Source organism: Mytilus galloprovincialis, chromosome 6 (assembly GCF_965363235.1).
Source record: "Mytilus galloprovincialis chromosome 6, xbMytGall1.hap1.1, whole genome shotgun sequence".
In the NCBI taxonomy this organism is placed as follows: domain Eukaryota; kingdom Metazoa; phylum Mollusca; class Bivalvia; order Mytilida; family Mytilidae; genus Mytilus; species Mytilus galloprovincialis.
In genome coordinates, this window is record NC_134843.1 from 98,435,924 (window position 1) to 98,456,714 (window position 20,791).

At 35.6% G+C, this 20,791-nt stretch overlaps 1 protein-coding gene across 1 annotated transcript in view; it reads right to left on the reverse strand.

Annotated features, from left to right (window-relative positions):
* Nucleotides 1–6,628: 6,628 nt before the first annotated feature.
* Nucleotides 6,629–20,791, reverse strand: part of LOC143081090 (uncharacterized) — a 52,050-nt gene continuing 37,887 nt past the window's right edge. Inside the window, exon 4 of the mRNA XM_076257326.1 lies at nucleotides 6,629–7,774. Coding sequence (XP_076113441.1) covers nucleotides 6,629–7,774 — 1,146 coding nt within the window. The remainder of the gene's footprint in view (nucleotides 7,775–20,791) is intronic.

The window sequence follows — 20,791 nt, forward strand, 5'->3', positions numbered from 1 at the left end:
GCCTTTAAAATGAGTAAGAGCTTTTGTAAATATATGTGAGACTATTAAACAATTTTTTTGTTGTCTTATTGATAGCTCAGCTTTTTTCTAATGAATGATCTGTGTCTGTGTTACATGATCTTTTAAGAAAAGCTGTTTGAGAAATTTTACATGTAAAGTTCATTATGTCAAATAAATTATTTTTTTTCCATGTTTAGAATCTCTTGAAGGATGCTGATTCAAGAGTGTCAGCAGGGGTGTTACGAACGGACGGACCGACGGACAGGCAGAGGGGTTGACGGTACCATTTTGTTACTATTACCTTTCGCAGCATCGCTTTGGGGGGGGGGGGGGTAATTACTCTGAAGAAATGCTGTCGCGGGAAGAGAAAATGTTAGCATGTCGACCAAAAAATAAATCCAGACTATATCTGATTCATGATAATCCAGACTACAACAAACTTGGGTATATAGCAAAACCGTGGTTCTAAAGTTGTAGATTAGTAACAGGGGCGGATCCAGACATTTCAAAAAGAGGGTTTCCAGGATGAAAGAAAAAAAAAACAGTTTTGTCTCCTTTTCTGTAATATTCGCGTAATTTTCTAATTTACCGAAAAAAGGTAGTAGCCAATCACAGACCCCCATCCACTGAGTAAATTGTTTGCAACTTTTTATCTGTAGTACATTGTAAGCTTTCATGGTCTTCAGGGAAACTTCCGAATATAACCACCGATATTGGAATTTCTTGTGATCATCTGAAATTGATGCGCAGAATTTCATAAGTGATAAACCTGACATTTGACATTTTAGTTTGTTTATCAGTTAATTTTCTTTTCTGAGCCATAATTTTTTCTTTAAATTTATTATAGATTATCATAATATATCATTATTGTTTAGTATATCTCTTTTCATCGTTGTATCTAAGTTACAATTATCAGTGCCGGATCCAGAAATTTTCATAAGTGGGGGCCCATATTGACTGCCTAAGAGGGGGCCCGCTCCGGTCATGCTTCAGTAATTCCCTATATAAGCAACCAAAATTTTCCAAGAAAATTTGTTATCTCTATGGCTTCGCAACCGTATAAGAAACCGACAAATTTAAATACGAGAAAGATCGTATAACATGTTAGGTTGTGAGGATACATTTGGATCAGATTGATCACATATTTTGGTTCTGTTTCTAATTAAAAGGCGCTACAATTTTGCCTTCTGATGTAAGGTTTTTATCATCACTGATGATACACAACTTTAATACCCTGTCGCACAACAATTATATGCGTATTTTACCGACCGCTCGTATGCATATTTGAGGTTGAACATTGACATATAAAACAAGTTTAATACCCCATTTTCTACATAAGAAAATGCCTGTACCAAGTCAGGAATATAACAGTTATTGTCCATTCGTTTGATGTGTATGAGCTTTTGATTTTTGCCATATGACTTTTCGTTCGAAATTGTCCTCTGAGTTAGGTATTTATGTTATTTTACGTTTTATTATAACCTTCTTCAAGCCTTTCATTAACTAATTTAATGGAATATTTTTTTCCAGCTAAATTTCAATAAATTCTATATACATGTTTGTCTCCTTTTCTCACCCTTTTCTTCTTTCTCCTACCCCTTTCACTGGTAAATGTAACTTGAGCGGGAGATCGCTTGTACAAAATTAAACTATAGAAAGCCGTAAATAACACAATTAGCACAGTAAGAAACATATATATACAAAGGCAGCCGTTTATAACTCATATATTATCCAATCAGAAGAACCATATATTTAACAACATAAATTAACTGACGAAGTTTTATACACATATATGAAGTACTCAGAACTATGGTGGGTTCCAGATCTATGGCAGATTCCTTATCTATGGTAAAAATGACGTCATGCCATCCCCAATCTTTGGAAGATTTTTAAGAATCTTAATCTGGAACGGGGACCCAATTATTTGCCCCATTGGAACGCATTGAAAATCATAGTAAATACATATGGTCCTTTTCAATAAATAATTTTGATAGCCACTTTGGGACTTCTGGTTCATGTTAGGCATTCATTTTGAAGTGTCTAAGTACAATCTCAGTGCCTCATGACCGGCATTCCGTTGCAAAATTTTGTTTTTATTGACAACAGGGTCAGTCTGTCTACTTCCGGTAAAGAATAAAGGCTAGAATTTAGGCAATTTACTCTATGTACTGACGCCAGATTACATTTAAATCAATCAAAATTTTTACAGAAATTCAAACTAGAAAGCCTACCCTTTCAAATAAATCTACATTCAGTTACAGAACTAGTGAAATAATAACACTACACAATGTATAACAAAAGTTATATATTTTTTTTAAGAACTACATTCGTGGGAACCGGACTGGTTGCCCTAACTGGGATCCTATTCCATCTATGGCAATTTTGAAAGGGGATCGTGTGTGCGCATGTGCTATGGATGTCTAAATTGCAGCTCTCTAAAATATTTGGAACTTACAGCTTTTTCTAGAGTAATAAATCCCGGAACTTGCTATTACATCAATATTTGGCTTACATTTGTCATTGTGTGTATGAAAATTATCAAAATGTATGATATTTCCTTGTAAATTAAAATATTTGTATACGTAAATTTTTGATTCACATTTGTACAGCGGCGGGAAAATTATTTTCCATAAGTGTAAACAGTGTAAATCACTTCCGGTTTACTTTTTTGTTTGTTTTTGTTTTGATCGTCAAACAGAGTAGAGTCTCTGTGATTAAATAGGTAATAATGTCCTATCTATCAATCCTTACACGGGCCTTATATAATATGGCTTCCTAGTGTGTTTATCCTGTGTCCTTGAGTCGCCCAAGGAACGAAGATCTAATTTGACATCGTGCAACTACTAACTGTCTTATTAAACATGTTATGAATGTGTATGAGAGTCACCATCCTTCTCTTCACTGATTATATTTTTGTGACATTTAGACTCTGTCAAAATGTTTAAACATAGCTTAGTCGTGATTTGTTCAACATTTTTTATTTTTCTGAGCACAGTCAATGAGTTTAATATACATAATAATATACTAGATTCCAACAAATATGAGAGTATCACTATGATCAGCCTTTAATGTGACACAACAATTGAGGTATCTACCTAGGTTTATTACTGGCACTTGCATGTGTCCAATTTAAAAAATAAATGTGTTTTTGGCAAATCAGATTGCCACATTCATCTTTTGATTAGAATTCTTTTAAGCAACCAGGTTGAAACCAACCCTGGCCTATTAAACTCGAATGACTCCAGTTATCCATGGTCTATTTGCTCGCATGAGTGTTCCAGGGACAGTGATGCTTTTGTTTGTGATAATTGCGATAAATGGTATCATATTGGCTGTGTAAATATAAGTCCATCTATGTATGAAATGTTTGGAAATCCATCAGCACTTTGGATATGCCCGATATGTGATACTCCTAATCACTCTAGAACCATTTTTCAATCATACCTCTCATCAGGTAATTCTATTTTGAACCCTAACTCATATTCAGTACTTTCAGATAGTTCAGCTTTTTCTTTAAGCTTCAAAATAAATGATAATCATGAAAATTTTGGAGACCCAGTTGCTACATCATCACCAAAACCACCAGTGACGAAGCAATTAAAAAATAAGAATATTAATAGACAAAACTCATTAAGAGTTCTTCAGATTAATTTTAGAAGTTGTAAAAATAAAGTTCCTCAAATTGAAAATTTATTAACGTCATCTAAACCAGATATTATTATTGGTAATGAAACTTGGCTAAACAAAGATGTATTATCTTCTGAAATTTTTCCAAACACACTATTTGAAGATGTATTCCGAAACGATTGGGTCGGAAAAGAAGGCGGAGGTGTATTAATCGCCATTAAAAAAGGTATTATTTGCGAAGAAGTATATAAAAGCAAAAATGTAGAACTTATTGCTGCCCAAATTAATATAACTGATACTAAATCCTTAATTATTATTTCTGCATATAGACCACCAAATAAAAATGACATAGACTATCTCAAACAAATGATCATTGAAATTAATGAACTTAAATTAAAATTTAAAAATTCCACCTTCTGGCTTGGTGGTGACTTTAACCTTCTAGACATAAAATGGCCGGAGCAAAATATATCTGGCTCAATGTACACTAAGGAGCTGAATGAAGCAATTATCGATATGATGAACAACTTAGGCATTGAACAAATGGTTGATTTTCCAACTAGGAAAGATAATATCCTTGACCTTTTCTGCACAAACCAACCTGCATTGATAACAAAAATAAAATCTATACCAGGTATATCTGACCATGATATTGTATTAGTGGATGCAATCTGCAAGCCCCAAAGATCTAAACAATCACAACATAAAATTTATTTATGGAAAAAGGTTGATATTAAAAAGATAAAAGACGTATCATATCATTTTATATCTGAACTTATATCTCAGGCTAATGAAAATTTAAATATTGACTAATTATGGAATAAATTCAAAGAAGGTAGTAATAAAATAATAGATGATAATGTACCAAGCAAAATAACTAAATCTAAGTACACCAACCCTTGGGCAAATAGGGATATAGACCATTTATGTAAAAAAAAAAACAACGTAAAGCTAACAACAAAGCTAACAAAAAACTGGTAAACAAGAACATAAAGATAAATATAAAAACTTAAAAGCTACTGCTAAAGAGAAATAAGAAGAGCACAGAGCACGTACATGCAAGAAATAATTAGCCCCCAGTTAGAAGAAAAACCTAAATCTTTCTGGCAATTTATAAAAAGTAAAAAATTAGAAACATCTGGAGTGTCACCATTAAGAGGAAAGGATGGTTTATTATATAGTGAGCCGAATACACAAGCTAACATCCTAGATGAACAATTTAAAAAGGCTTTTGCTACCGAAGATACATCCTCTATGCCAAATAAAGGTACAAGTCCCCACCCCACTATGCCAGACATATTTATTAGTAATAATAGCTTTTTAAAGTTACTTAAAAACTAAAATCCACACAAAGCCACTGGCCCTGATAATCTGCCAGCATATTTTTTACATAATTTTGCAGAAGAATTGTCTCCATTTTTGACATTCTTTTTCCAAAAATCTATTGATACTGGTAAAATCCCTACTGATTGGAAGCAGGCTAATGTTGTACCAATATTTAAAAAAGGTGACAAGCATAACGCTATTAATTATAGACCAGTTTCATTAACTGCAATATGTTGCAAAATTCTAGAACACATTTTAACAAGCAACATAAGGAAACATCTTACAATTCATAACATATTAAATGATAGTCAACATGGGTTTAGAAGTAAAAGGTCTTGTGAGACCCAACTTATCATCAGTTTACAAGATCTTGAAAAATCATTGGGATATGGTAACCAAATAGATGTTATACTTTTAGATGTTTCCAAAGCTTTCGATAAAGTCCCCCATCAAAGATTAGCCCAGAAATTAGAATTTTATGGTATTAGGAATCAAAATTTAAATTGGATAAATGACTTTTTAGCTGACGGGCAACAGCAGGTACTATTAAATGGTGTTAAATCTTACAAATTAGCTGTTGATTCTGGTGTCCCTCAGGGAACAGTTTTAGGCCCGACATTATTTTTACTCTTTATTAATGACCTACCCGACCATGTAACTTGCAATGCAAGACTTTTTGCAGATGAATGTTTATTGTATAGAAATGTAAATAATAGTTCTGATGCCAAATTACTCAAAAAAGATTTATTTAGTTTAGTATAATGGGTAGAGAACTGGCAAATGAATTTTAATCCTTAGAAGTGTTATGTTATTCCTATTTCTAAAAAAAAAAGTAACCTTCCACTTTTGATTATATATTACACAATCATGTTTTAGAAGAGTAAAAGACAGTAAATATTTAGGCGTAACTATAAGCCATGATCTTCATTGGGGAACACATATAAACAATATTACCTGTAAGGCAAATAAAACCTTAGGTTTTCTTCGTAGGAACTTGAAAAACTGCACACGTAAGGTTAAAAACCTTACGTTCACATCACTTGTCCGTCCAGTCGTCGAATACTCTTCCCCTGTCTGGGATCCGTACAAAAAGCAACACATCACTCAGGTTGAGCAGGTACAGCGTAAGGCAGCCAGGTTTGTTTTCAATGATTATAAAGACAGATCACCTGGAGCAGTTTCAAATTTAATTAAATCGTTGGAATGGGAAAATTTAGAAATAAGAAGGAAAAAAGCTAGATTAACTATGCTATATAAAATAAATTGGAGGTAAGTTGAAGTTCCTAAGGACAATTTAACAATATCTGATAGACTTACTAGGGGGAAACATAAATTTAGACAAATAACAACAAATAAAGATTTCTATAAATTTTCATTTTATCCTCGCACTATTTTAGACTGGAACTCACTACCTGAAACAATAGGTACATGTATGTCTGACACCCTGGAATCCTTCAAAAGTGGCATATCCACTCTAACATTTGAAGGATCCACAACAACTTATTAAACTACACAAAGCCACTGTACATAATGTATACATGTTATTGTTAAGAAGAAGAAGAAGAAGAAGAAGAAGAAGAAGAATACATGTTATTGTTAAGAAGAAGAAGAAGAAGAAGAAGAAGAAGAAGAAGAAGAAGAAGAAGAAGAAGAAGAAGAAGAAGAAGAAGAACGATTATAAATTCTTTTTTATTTCCTCATAAAACTTGATTCTTTTTTCAAAACCACATTTTTCTTCGTCGGTTTCTCCTTTTATGATTTGATCTAAACACTGTTTGATAGTGTTCGTTTTCTTGTAAGCAGTATTTAGGTCTCTAATTGCTTCATTTAATTTAAAAACCAGCTTGTCTAAATGAATATTTAAATGGTACAGGGTGTCTTCAATTTCTGGTTCGCCTTTAATGTCTTTGATGTCCCGCTTCTGATCTTTAAAAATAACAACGTAACGCTTTGATTCGTTAACATGATTTGACATCTTACATACTCCCTCTATACACACGGTACATGCTTTGTCTGACATTATTTCACAAGTCCATTTTATTTTTCTCCATTTGGCCCAACATGGATAATGACATGTTCTTTCGCATTCGGTGCAGTTAAGAGCTGTTGAAAATATTCTTGTCCTTGCCGTTGTAATAAATGCTTGTGTTACATGGTAAGAATTTTGTTCATCATGTTCATGGTCACTTTTGTTTTTTAATTCTTTTTCTATTTTGATATTGATGATATCTTGAACCACGCATTTTAATTTGATTTGAAAATCACTTATTAAAGATCGCAATCTAACTCGATCTTTCAGTATTGTTTTAGACAAGTTTATTGATTTCGCATCTTCTTTCATGATTGTGTCCAGAAATCTTTTAAAATTTGTTTGATTACTAGTCCATGTTTCAATTTTCTCTGTATCCTTAAATATCATTCCATTGCTGAACCGAAAATGAGAATCTATGTTTATGTTTTGTTCTCTCAAAGATGTTAGAACAAGTGGTGTTCCGCCATCATCAAATGTTATAATGACATGTATAGAGTGATCCATTTCAGTTCCAAATAACTTTTTTATGCTATCAATGAAATCTTTCATTGCCGAACCTTTCCGGAAAAAAGCAAACTGAAGTACGATACAAATAGCATGAACTTCATCTATTGTGTTCGTGCATAGTTCATATAGCTGACGGGATATTATCGAATCGCTCTCGAATTGACTTTCCTCTGTATCATTTAATCCTGGTGTATCGATTAGAACCAAGCCGTACTGGGTGTTTGGAAGCTCTTTGATTCGTGGTATTCTGTAACAAATTATTTCTTTTGTTTGAGATTTGCTCTGGAAAAAAGATTTAAGAACATTTAAACTAATTTTCAGAGATGGTCTCCATTTTCGTCATAATATAGATTTTACACAACAGTTTTGGTTAATGAACCTCATTTTCCGGAATGTCCGGTTTTTATTATCCGGAAATTCGATTCTGCAAAATTTTACCAAGTTTGATAATTTATATTCGCTGGAAGTTATATATCTTGGAAATTATCGCCCACCTCAAATGTAACCGTATCTTTTATCATTTCTTTTGGATATTGATTGAAATTTATTGCACTAATAAGCTAACATAAGGTGAGACTTTGTATCTTTACAAATATTTCTAACCGCTAATGAAGATTTCATGCCAAAATTTGGTATCAAAGTTCCCCCGAACTCTCTCTAAGACCCTGTTTACACTGACAAAAAAGATCGATCTTCACTAAGATCGATGTTTTTAAGATCAATCTTTGGTCCAGTGAAAACGGGTAAGATCGATCTTCAATCGGACTTAAAAAGTCTACCTCTAGAGGTGGTTTTAAAGAGATCGATCTTATTTGAATCGATCTTTTTTTTGTGTAAACGCTTAGATCGATCGCGATCGAATTTCTTTGCAGGTGAATGTTATATTTAGATATGAAAATAAAGGTCAGACTGTTTTTTTTTGTTGTTGGTGTAGTGTAAACGCACTGGATTAAATAAGATCGATCTCGATCGATCTTGCTTGTGCAATGTAAACGCAAACTGGTGTTTTTAAGATCGATTTAAATAAAGATCGATTCAATGTCGTTGCCAGTGTAAACGGGGTCTTATAGTCCAGACGGAAAATGGCTTAAGGAGGCTCGCGGGTACAAAAATTTCAGCGAAAAATTAAACATGTTTTTTTCATTACAAATTTTATTTTTAACATTATTAGTGATTTCTTAATGATATAGTACAAAAATCAACCAAACAAATCGAATTGGTTTGGCCCCAGATGACTTTTAAAATGTTCATATCATTGAAAAAGCTCCAAATTATCTCCCTTTGGTGCAAAAATGACATTTTTTTGGCATTTAAAAATTGAAATATCATTTTAAATCATCGGTGACCTATATTTTTTATTATTGTTTTCAAATAAGCTGTACATAAACTAAATAATCGTAAAATTTAAGCGATTTTTGTAATTTAGTTATTTTTTTATTTCGATATTACCTCTATCTATTCTTTTAGTTCAACAACAACAAAAAAGCACATTAACAAAACTGTATGTTTTTTTCGGAGGCAGATTGTGAGCTTAACTGAGCGGTGACCCCATTTTTTTATTTCATCTTTCTATTAAGTCATACCTGTCAACTGACCCGTATTCTGCGGGTGTGACCCGAGATTTTTACAATTCTGAGGGATCACCCGGGACACCCGCCGGGTCATTGAATAACCCGGGAATTCCGAAAATGACCCGTTTTCACCTGGATTTCTTAGCCTTGAGATTGATTCTATTAAGTGATTTTCCTTTGAAATACCGACAAATTTGTAATTCTTCCATGAACAGGAATTAGTTCAGCTAGCTGTGTAACTGTCAAATTAAGTCACCGATTAAGTGCATGGCTTCACTTGACAGCTTTGGTACCAAAAACACTGTTTATAAACATCAATTACCTAATAGCTTTAGGTCGTAAATAAATTTCGATATTGTTTACAAACATTTTTCAACTTGAGTTACTTCCACTTTTTTGTTACCATTCAAAATTGTTCCTTATATTTACGTTTTTTGGGTTAAAAAGATTAAATATTTAACGAATAGAATTCAAATACATATTGAAATATAACTTTTCATTATTTTCATACCTTTATACAATTATAAAAAAAAGTTGTTTAACTTCATTCTTCAATGCAGGTCATGACCTGCATTTTCATCATCACAGGTTGACAGGTATGATTGAGTATATGATATAGTTCATATAGAGAAAAATATAGCGAAATATATTAGAAAAAAGGGTGGACATCCATCAAAAATTGTTAATGCGAGTTCATGCATTCGTGAATGTGGGTTTAAAATAATCCAAACATTGTATGTGTTGATCAGAAAAAGTGTTATACATGTGTATTTATTTGCTAGTTACAACAAAAAAAACAATATTAAAAGCACTATTTTTTATAGACTTGGGCTACTCCTGTAATGATCTACAAACTGATCCCCCTATTATTACAAGAGGTAGTGTGAGTTAATTAATTATTATTTCTTAGATTCAAAACTATTGGAAGTAAAATTGTAAGTTCACGTGTACGTGATTTTCTCAAGTTAATTTGAAAGTACGACTCGTTTTTGAAGAAAAGATATAAAGAAATTCTATTCTTAAACGTGCATGAATTACGAAAACATGGGAAGACGAAAGCCAGCAAGGTCACAAGAAGACAAATATAAGGATTACATTTCAGAAATAGAGATGTGTGAATTACAAGACGAGGATTATGATGATGAAGAAATCAACCAACCTACGGCAAATAGTCTGGAAAGAAGGTATGAGGGTCACGAAGAAACTACCGATAAAGATAAAACCGGCAACTTAAGAATCTTAACAGCAAATTCGGACAATGCTATTTTTAGACGTGAAATTTCAACACCTATAAACGGTACTGTCATGACAACACTAGAGAAACCAAGCAACAGTTCAAGAGCTGCAGGAAGTCTCCAGATAATTACAGAACAATCTGCCTGTACGGACCAGCACACTGCTGAGAGGCTTAAGACAAGGACACCTTTAGAAGCAGAGGCTCAACAATTATTACACGAGATATTTGTAAGTAGAAATCTTTGGACACTGGAATTATCCCTGAAGACTGGCGAGCTGCCAACATTGTCCCAGTCTTCAAAAAATGGTAAAAACACAAAGCTTCCAACTATAGACCAGTCTCATTGACTTCAATCTGCTGCAAACTATTTGAACACATTGTTCACAGCACCATCATGGATCACTTTGACCGCCACCAGATCCTTTGTGACCATCAACACGGTTTCAAATCCAAAAGATCTTGTGAAACCCAACTCCTGATAACACTAGACGAAATTGGCAAGAATTTAAACCAAGGAGAACAGACAAACATCATCCTGCTTTTGACAAAGTGCCCCACAAGAGACTCCTCCAAAAAAATGGACTATTACGGAATACGTGGAGTGACACTCAATGGATACAAGACTTCCTAAGCAATAGAACACAATCTGTATTACTTGAAGGGCATAAATCCGGCCCCCTAGACGTCATCTCAGGGGTGCCTCCGGGAACAGTCATTGGACCCCTATTATTTCTGGCTTATATTAATGACCTGCCACAATCAACATCTTCTGAGGCAAGGTTATTTGCAGACGATTGCCTGGTTAATAGAAAAATAAAGAATGTAAAGGATAGCGAGCCACTACAAGACGACCTTAACAAACTCCAAGAGTGGGAATCACGATGGCAGATGAATTTCCATCCCAATAAGTGCATCGTGATACGGAAAACAAACAAAAGAAATCCACTGATAAGGAACTACCAACTACATGGTCACACACTAAATGCAGCTGAGCATGGGCAATACCTGGGAGTCACCATAAACCATGACCTACAGTGGAAGACACATATTAACCAGACGGTAGGCAAAGCATCAAGGACACTAGGCTTCCTGAGAAGGAACCTAGGACGGTATAAACCAGAAGTCAAAGTAATGCCTACATCACCATGGTCAGACCAACCCTTGAATACGCCTCCTCTGTATGGGACCCTTACCTACATAACCTTGAAAAAGATCTAGAACAAGTTCAGAGAAGGGCAGCTAGGTTCGTGTTCAATGAATACCGAGACGTATCCCCAGGTTGTGTCAGCTCTTTAATGGAGAGACTAAGATGGAAGCCTCTTAAAGACCGACTCACCATGGCCTAAAAGATCCACAATAGATTGGTGGATATTTACCCCTCAAACTATTACAAACCTGGAGATTCAAGGACCAGAGGAGGCCACCGTATACACCAACAGCACACTCTGAAAGACCAGTACAGGTACTCCTTCTTCTCAAGATCAAACAGGGAATGGAACACTCTACCGGAAAAGCCACAACAGCAGCTACACTAGAAGAGTTCAAGGCCAGCCTTACCATCCTGCCAGAGGCCTTGACTGGAGCTTCCAACACCTATAACTCCTTAGACCCCAGATGTACATAGTTTTATTTGTAAATAATTTCCTGTAAATAGTTTTTATTAATTCAGGAGGGAAGGCCTTATACTTTCACGAGAAAGAGTCATTTATATACACTCAAGATGAGTTCGACTCTGTACTGAAAGAAGAAGAAGTAGATGTAATGAAGATATCCTGACTTGGCCCCTAATGAATTTGCACAGTCGCATGGACGAAAAAGGAAACGACAGACAAAGAACAAGACAACATGTAATGGACTCGAGAAGGACATTTATAGAAGACCAGAAAGAATATGAAAAAAATGCAGTACCAAAACTCAAGATTTCAAGATTTTCCAGATTGCTCAGGCCAAGGAGACCGTGTTCCCAACAGGAGGTCTCAGCATCTCTTACATGCAATACTCAGAAATGATGACATGCCCGAAACAAACAGACAAAGAAGCACAGAATTCAGGACAGTAAACACAGACAACAAATTTCTATGCTGCACCAAGACAAGAAGTAGGACATAATGGAATTACAGGCTTTCAAGAATATTACATAAAAAGACCTACTGAGTACAGACCTACTGAGTACAGACTACTGAGTACAGATCTACAAAGTACAGATCTACTGAGTACATATCTACTGAGTACAGAACTTCATCACAACAGCCATATTTTGTGACAGATAGACATACACACACAAGAAGTGAAAAGACAGTAAATAGTTCAAATCCGAAGTTACCTGCATTTAATGGAAAGGACGACTGGAAAGTTTGCATAAACAGATTTGAGCCAATAGCAAGAAGGAGGATCTGGACAGATGAAAAGAAGCTTGATGAGCTACTGCCTAGAATTCAAGGAGAAGCAGTTGTATTCACACAACTACCAACAGGAGGGCTAGAAAGACACACTGAATTAGTAAGAGAACTAAGCTACAGATATAGAGTAATTGAAAATACAAAATCATTCATAGCTGGATTTGCTAGCAGAAATCAGAAACCTGGAGAAAAGGCAGAAGAATAAGCTGCTGAGTTAAAAAGATTGCACCACAAAGCTTATCCCAACAGAGACAGACAACAAAGAAAAGAAGATCTGCTTGAGAGGTTCATGAGGGGTATAATAGATGAAGAAGTTATAATTTTGTGAATTATGTGACGAAACCAGACGACATAGACGAAGGTGTATATGTAGTTGTTGAGTGCATGTGTGAGAGAAGATCAAGTAAATTCAAAGAGCCATATGAGAGAAGAATGCAGAAAAAATATATATTGACGACTTCAAGTCTAAACCTCCTGATTGCACTTGTGCTAGTTCCAAATTCACATATAATCCTGCTGGCCACGTTATTACCGGTGACCTTAACATTGTTAATAACACTTCTCTACGAAATGTGTTATCGAAAGGTCCCAAATATCGTGAGCCTAAATCCATCAATTGGAAATACAACTTTAAAATTTTGATGGATTCAGTCGAGGATTATGCCAGGCAATGGGCTAAGCGCGAGAAGGAAGACGTAGACACTCTTTCCGAATGGATTAAGGCAGTGAGGTCGTTGATACAAATCAGAATTAAGAAACTGAATGGGTCCATCAATGCCCATGCTACGTCAATCTTTAAAGACCCAAATGTTGCAAAACACCTATCCGACCTCCATGACAAATATGTTGTTGTCCCCGCAGATAAAGCCCCAAATAACATCGTTTTTGTGTGTAAAAGTCACTACATCAACTGCTTGATAAACGAATTAGGTATTGACAATTCACTTGGAAACTCAACATATACCCTCACGACACTTACCAAAGAGGAAATCCTGGATAATCATAGGTCTGTTCTATGTTCCTTTGGAATTTCAACCAAAGATGAAGAACTGGATCTTCCATCACTGTATTGGATACCTAAACTACATAAGTGTCCTTACAAACAACGGTATATTGCTGGGTCTTCCAAGTGCTCCACGAAACCTCTTTCTAAATTATTAACATCTATTTTGTCAGCAATCAAAGACGGGCTTCAAAGTTATTGTGAAACTGCCTATTCTAGAGGTGGCGTGAATCAGATGTGGATACTTAAAAATTCAAAAGATCTTTTAGAGTACATACAATCTAACTCTCTTTCATCTTGTAACAGTATTAAAACATTTGACTTTCCTACTCTGTACACAAGTATTCCACATTCCAAACTAAAAGACAAATTGAAAGAGTTGGTATTACTTTGCTTCATAAAAAAGAATGGCCAACGTAGATACAAGTATCTTGTCTTAGGGAGGGATAAATCCTACTTTGTAAAGAATCACTCTGATTCAAACAAAAAATTCTCTGAAACTGATATTATCAAGATGCTTGATTTCTTGATTGACAACATATTTGTTACGTTCGGAGGAAGTGTTTTTCAACAGACTGTCGGTATTCCAATGGGAACAAACTGTGCCCCTCTACTCGCCGACTTGTTTCTTTATTATTATGAGGCTGACTTCATGCAGGAACTTCTTAGGAAGAAAGACAAGAAGTTAGCAATATCCTTTAACTCTACTTTCCGCTATATAGATGATGTTCTTTCACTAAACAATTCAAAATTTGGTGACTACGTGGAACGCATCTATCCAATCGAACTAGAGATAAAGGATACTACAGATACAATTAAGTCGACTTCATATCTTGACTTACATCTAGAAATTGACAATGAGGGTCGGTTGAAAACAAAACTTTACGACAAAAGAGATGATTTCAGCTTTCCAATTGTAAACTTTCCATTTCTAAGTAGCAACATTCCAGCAGCACCTGCATACGGGGTATATATCTCCCAATTGATACGATATTCCCGTGCTTGCATTTCCTATCATGATTTTCTTGATAGAGGTTTGCTGCTCACAAGGAAGCTATTAAACCAAGAGTTCCAAATAGTGAAGTTGAAATCATCCCTTCGTAAATTTTACGGACGCCATCACGAGTTGGTTGACCGTTATGGAATAACCGTTTCACAAATGATATCGGATATGTTCCTTACGTCGTAACTACAATCCCCTTCCCTTTCATGAATATGACCTACCGAATTAGACTATTTACCGGATTTGTAATCACATAAGCAACACGACGGGTGCCACATGTGGAGCAGGATCTGCTTACCCTTCCGGAGCACCTGAGATCACCCCTAGTTTTTGGTTGGGTTCGTGTTGTTTATTCTTTAGTTTTCTATGTTGTGTCGTGTGTACTATTGTTTTTCTGTTTGTCTTTTTCATTTTTAGCCATGGAGTTGTCAGTTTGTTTTAGATTTATGAGTTTGACTGTCCCTTTGGTATCTTTCGTCCCTCTTTTATGAGTGTAGTGATAGTGAAACAGAGATTGAAGAAGAGGAAAAAGAAACATGTGATACAGCATATAGGCTAAAGCGAGCACAAAATCAGAAACAAAATGGACCTAATTCTACAAGTACTGAAGAGATTGACCATAAGAATATAGAAAATAAAAATTCAGAGACTAGTAACCTAAACGACAATCAGAACAATGAAATTATTCAACAGTTGCTGGATAGGATAAAAGCACTGGAAACACAAATGCAGGGAGGGGACAGTAAATCAGAGCAAAGAAAGCCAATTGTTTGTTATAATCAGCCTGGCAATTTTAGTAGGAATTGACTAGCTTCAGAATCAAACAGACAAAGCCAAGGACAAAACAGAAATTCTTTAAATAACATGGTGCAACCTCAGATGGTCAGCAGGAAGCCCTTTTCAAGCAAGGCCAGCGACAACCAGTAGACACAAAACAATATGAAGGAAACTTATTAAAGAAAATTCCAGAATATCTTGGTGCATATATTAAGGAAAAATACAAAATAAGCCAATAGTATATACTGTTGACACTGCAGCATCAAGAACAGTTCTATCAACTAAAATATTCAACAAGTTGAATACAGGCAATACGTTCACTCTTTCTAAATCTTCAGGTTTGGCAGGTGCAGGGGGGACACCAATAAAAGAATGGGGAAAACTATTTTTTCTTTAAAACTAGGGGCACTAGAGATTTAAAAAGATCTGGTCATAGCAGAAATTGAAGTCGAGTGTTTACTTGGGATGGATATTCTACAAAATGATCCTAGTGGACCAGCCAACGTTATACTGGGTAGGGGTATCATCACACTTAGAGGAGTAAAAATACCTGTAATACAGGTAGGAGTAGACATAGTTAGGAGGGTAATTTCAGCTTAACCCTTTGAAATTCCAGGTTACACAGAGGCTGTTATTGGTATTTACATTGAAAAAAGAGAAGCAGATGATAATAATGTGAATACAGAATTTATAATTGAACCTGCTTCAAATTTCGAGGAAAGGTTCTCACTGCAAACGGCAGCTTCATTAGTTGACATAAAAGATATGGTAACCAATCAAAAAAGTGTAAGGAATCCTTATCCAACATCTACTTCTAGATAGGATAAAAGCACTGGAAACACAAATGCAGGGAGGGGACAGTAAATCAGAGCAAAGAAAGCCAATTGTTTGTTATAATTGTAATCAGCCTGGCAATTTTAGTAGGAATTGCCTAGCTCCGAAATTAAACTTTAAAATAGAATTGAACCTGCTTCAAATTTCGAGGAAAGGTTCTCACTGCAAATGACAGCTTCATTAGTTGACATAAAAGATATGGTAACCAATCAAAAAAGTGTAAGGAATCCTCATCCAACATCTGCCTCCATTAATCATGATGGAATATTTGCATATGCAGAAAGACAATAAGGAGAAACAAGATTTTTTGCAAATGAAGCAGACAACAATGCAATTAGAAGAAGAATACAGTTTCTGGTACCCAAAGTAGAGAAAGATTTTGAACCAACTGTGAAAGTTATTAATAAAGATGAAGAAATAGAGAGGAAAATACTATTTCACTTACAAAAATTGTATAGAAAATCAACAAAAGAAAAGCCTTTTCAAGAAAAAACACAAGTTGGGAAAGTTCTGATTAAGTTTGAAGATTGTTTTTCAAAGATTGACAGTAATATTGGACTCACTAGTTTAACAGAACATAAATTGACACAGGATATGCAGTTCCAATTAAACCGCATCCAAGAAAAGTCACACTAGCCTATGCAGAGTCGGAAAAAGAAGCTATTATTGAGCTACAGAAAAAGGGAATAATAGAGAGTCTTCATCACAATGGAGCAGTCCTATTGTACTTTTAAAAAGAAAAATGGAAAGATGAGACCATGCATTGATTTTCGCAGAGTAAGTTTAGTGACACGAAATGTCTCAGCGTTGCCATTACCGAGAATAACTGACTGTATAAATGCAGTAGCCGGATCAACCTTTTTCAGTTCTTGTGACTTGACAAGTTCGTATTATCAAATACCAGTTAAAAAACAGGATATACAAAAGACAGCACTTTGCACTAAATATCACATTTTGAATTTTTAACCATGCCAATGGGACTAAATGGGAGTGCATCAACATTTCAAAGAACAATGGAACTGATACTACAATGAATAATATGGGATACTCTTTGTTACATAGATGATGTGATGGTCAGAAAATTTTAAAAAAATGGATGGAACAGGAGACTTTTATCAGTGATTGGTACCAAGGCAGTTAAGAAAGAATATTGTATTCCAGGCTCACGATTGCATCCTCTCAGGTAATCTTGGAAGTAAGAGAACAGTTCAAAAACTACTACAGAAGTACTATTGGTATAATTTAAAAGAAGAAGTAAACAATTACATTATGCGATGTGACATATGTGAAGCAAATAAATTTCCACAAAAAAAAACCAAAGGCACCATTAGGGTCGCTGTTGACTGGAGCACCACTTGACTGTCTATTAACTGACATATAAGGGCCATAACCAACAACCCCAACAAGTATGTGCTTGTTGTAAACGATAATTTTACGAAGTGGGTGGAGATTTTTCCTGTTCCTAATCAGATTGCAGAGACGTGTGCATCAGTTATATTAAACGAGGTAATCGCACGTTTTGGATCACCTCTGTCAATTCACAGTGTTAAAGGAAGGAATTATGAAAGAAACATGTTCAAGAAACTTTGCAGAATGCTGGAAGTCAGAAAAACTAGGACAAGCTATAAAAAAAACCACCAAACGCAATGCAGTAGCAGAAAGGTTCAACAAAACACTAGTGAGGATGATCAACGAATATCTACCGGGACTTTTCAGGACTGTGTTCATTAGACGTTCGCGGTACCGCTATGTATGTATTGTAACGTCACGCTACTTATGACGTTGAGATTTATGTACAAGATGAGTTTAGAATCATTACAAGTAGAAACAGCTAGTATTTCTTATTGTGCCTAACAAGTCTTATAATACCACTCTAAGATATTGGTGCCGAAGGACCAAGATGAGTTCCAAACTACGTTCGATACGTGCAGGACACAGAAGTGTTATTTCCCGACTTTTGAAGAAATTTGAGGACATCCGAGACGACGGAGATGAGCCCGTGAACACTGAAGAGTTAACTAAAGTTGTGAACAATCTGTTGAAGAAACAAGAGACACTACAAAAATTAAATGAGGACATTCTAGAAAATCTTGATGAAGGAGAAGTAGAAGCCGAGATCGTCGATTCAGATGAGTATGCTTACACATTAGATGGAAAAATAACGCAAATACAAAAGCTCATTCTTGTCAATACATCCGCACTCAATACAAATGCAAAAGATTTCGTCAGTTATAGCGGCCCTTCTCATTCCGCCCCTGCTCAGCCCGCTCATGATCAGTCAAGTTATGCTCAACCCGCTCATGATCAGTCAAGTTATGCTCAACCCGCTCATGATCAACAAAGTTATGCTCAACCCGAGAGATACACTAAACAGAATACATGTAATTCAAACTTCCGTGAACCGGAAACTCAGTTTTCACGTAGTAACACTAGAGTAAATGAGTACAACAAGTTGCCCAAATTGAATCTTCCTACCTTTGATGGTAATATTATGCAGTGGCAGTCATTTTGGGATTCATACGAGACATCCGTTCACGAAAACACTACTCTTGGAAACGTTCAGAAATTTAATTATTTGAAGTCACTACTCCATGATGAGGCATTGAAAACCGTCACAGGGTTTGCGCTTACACATGCAAATTATGAGAAAGCTATTTCTTTACTGCAAGAAAGATATGGACAATCGGATGTAATAAGACAGAAGTATATGCAAGCACTAGTTGATATACCAGCCCCTAAATACACGATATCTAGCATGAAAAACTACTATGATGAATTTGAGATACACATTAGAGGTTTGGAGTCATTAGGTCAAAGTGAAGACACATACGGAGCGTTTTTAGTGCCCATTATTTTGAACAAACTACCCGGTGAAATCCGCAGAAATCTTGCCAGACAATATAGATCTACAGATTTACAACTGAATGAATTACGCCGTGGAATTTTCGATGAACTTTATATTATGGATGCAGGAAAAACTTCAGAACAGTTAGAACCCCCTACAGCTACCGCCGCCTTTCTGACAAATACAAATTCTAGTAATCGAAATAGAGGTAACAAGAATACAAACGCAAGTAACACTAAACCCAAGCCACACTGTGCGTACTGTAAGGAGCCACACTCGTCTGTTAATTGCACTTAAGTATCTGATTACAATGGCCGAATGTCAATCGTGAAAAAAGACCGCTTATGCTTTAACTGTCTAGGACACCATAGCTTATCCGCATGTCAATCTACAAAAACTTGCAACAAGTGTCACAAACGTCATCACACCAGCATTTGCAAAGACAATGTTAAAACAAATGAAGACAACACACCAACAGGGGATGTAAGCGTAGGCACAATTCAACACAACGCGGAGGAACCAGACATTGTTTTACACTCACAATCGCCAGATCGTGTACTTTTAAAGACAGCAATTAACCCAGTAAGTGCAGAACATGAAATACTTGATGCAAAAATATTGTTTGATGAAGGCGCACAGCGGTCAATTATCACAGAGGAATTAGCCGAGAAATTGAAACTCAAGCCTACTGGAACTGAAAGCGTTAACCTATCCGGATTTGGAGACAATGCAAATAGTACTAAAATTCGCCATTTGAGAACAGGATTGGTATATCTCATAACTACAGATGGTAAACTGCCGATTCGAGTCTTGATAGTTCCAGAGATCGCAGCACCGATGAGAACCTATGTACGCCAAGCAGCAAAACTTACATATTTGTCAGGAATCAAATTAGCTCACCCAGTAACAGCAGATGAAAACTTTGAAATTTCTATTCTAATTGGAGCTGATTACTTCTGGTCAATTGTTCAGAATGATATTATCCGAGGCGAAGGACCGACAGCTGTTCAATCAAAAATCGGATACTTGTTGTCTGGAACGCTACATTCACACAACTCTGACACAGATGGATACAAGAGAGCTTCAATGATGAACGTGATGATCGCAACAAAAACCGATGAGTACGACTTGGAGAAATTTTGGAAAATAGAGTCACTGGCCACCGAGAAAATTGACACCACAAAGTTAGAAGAACAGATAGATATTCAAAAGACTTATGAAGAGAAACAAATTCGTTACCATGACAACAGATATTTTGTAACGTTACCATGGAAAGAGGATCACCCTACGTTACCGACAAATAAAGCCATTGCACAACGAAGGACGGAAAATGTAATAAGAAGACTTAGCAAAGAACCCAAACTACTTGAAAAATATGGAGAAATAATGGCAGAGCAGGAGAAAGGGGGCTTCATAGAAAAAGTGGATACTACTAATGAGACCGATGAAACTAGCAAAATACACTATATTCCGCATCATGCTGTGAGAAAAGATTCAACTACAACACCAATTAGGGTCGTATACGACTGCAGTTGTAAAGCAACACCAGTATCGCCTAGTCTTAATGATTGTTTGATGACTACTCCACCAAATTTAAATGACTTAGTCGGCATTCTTTTAAGATTTCGTT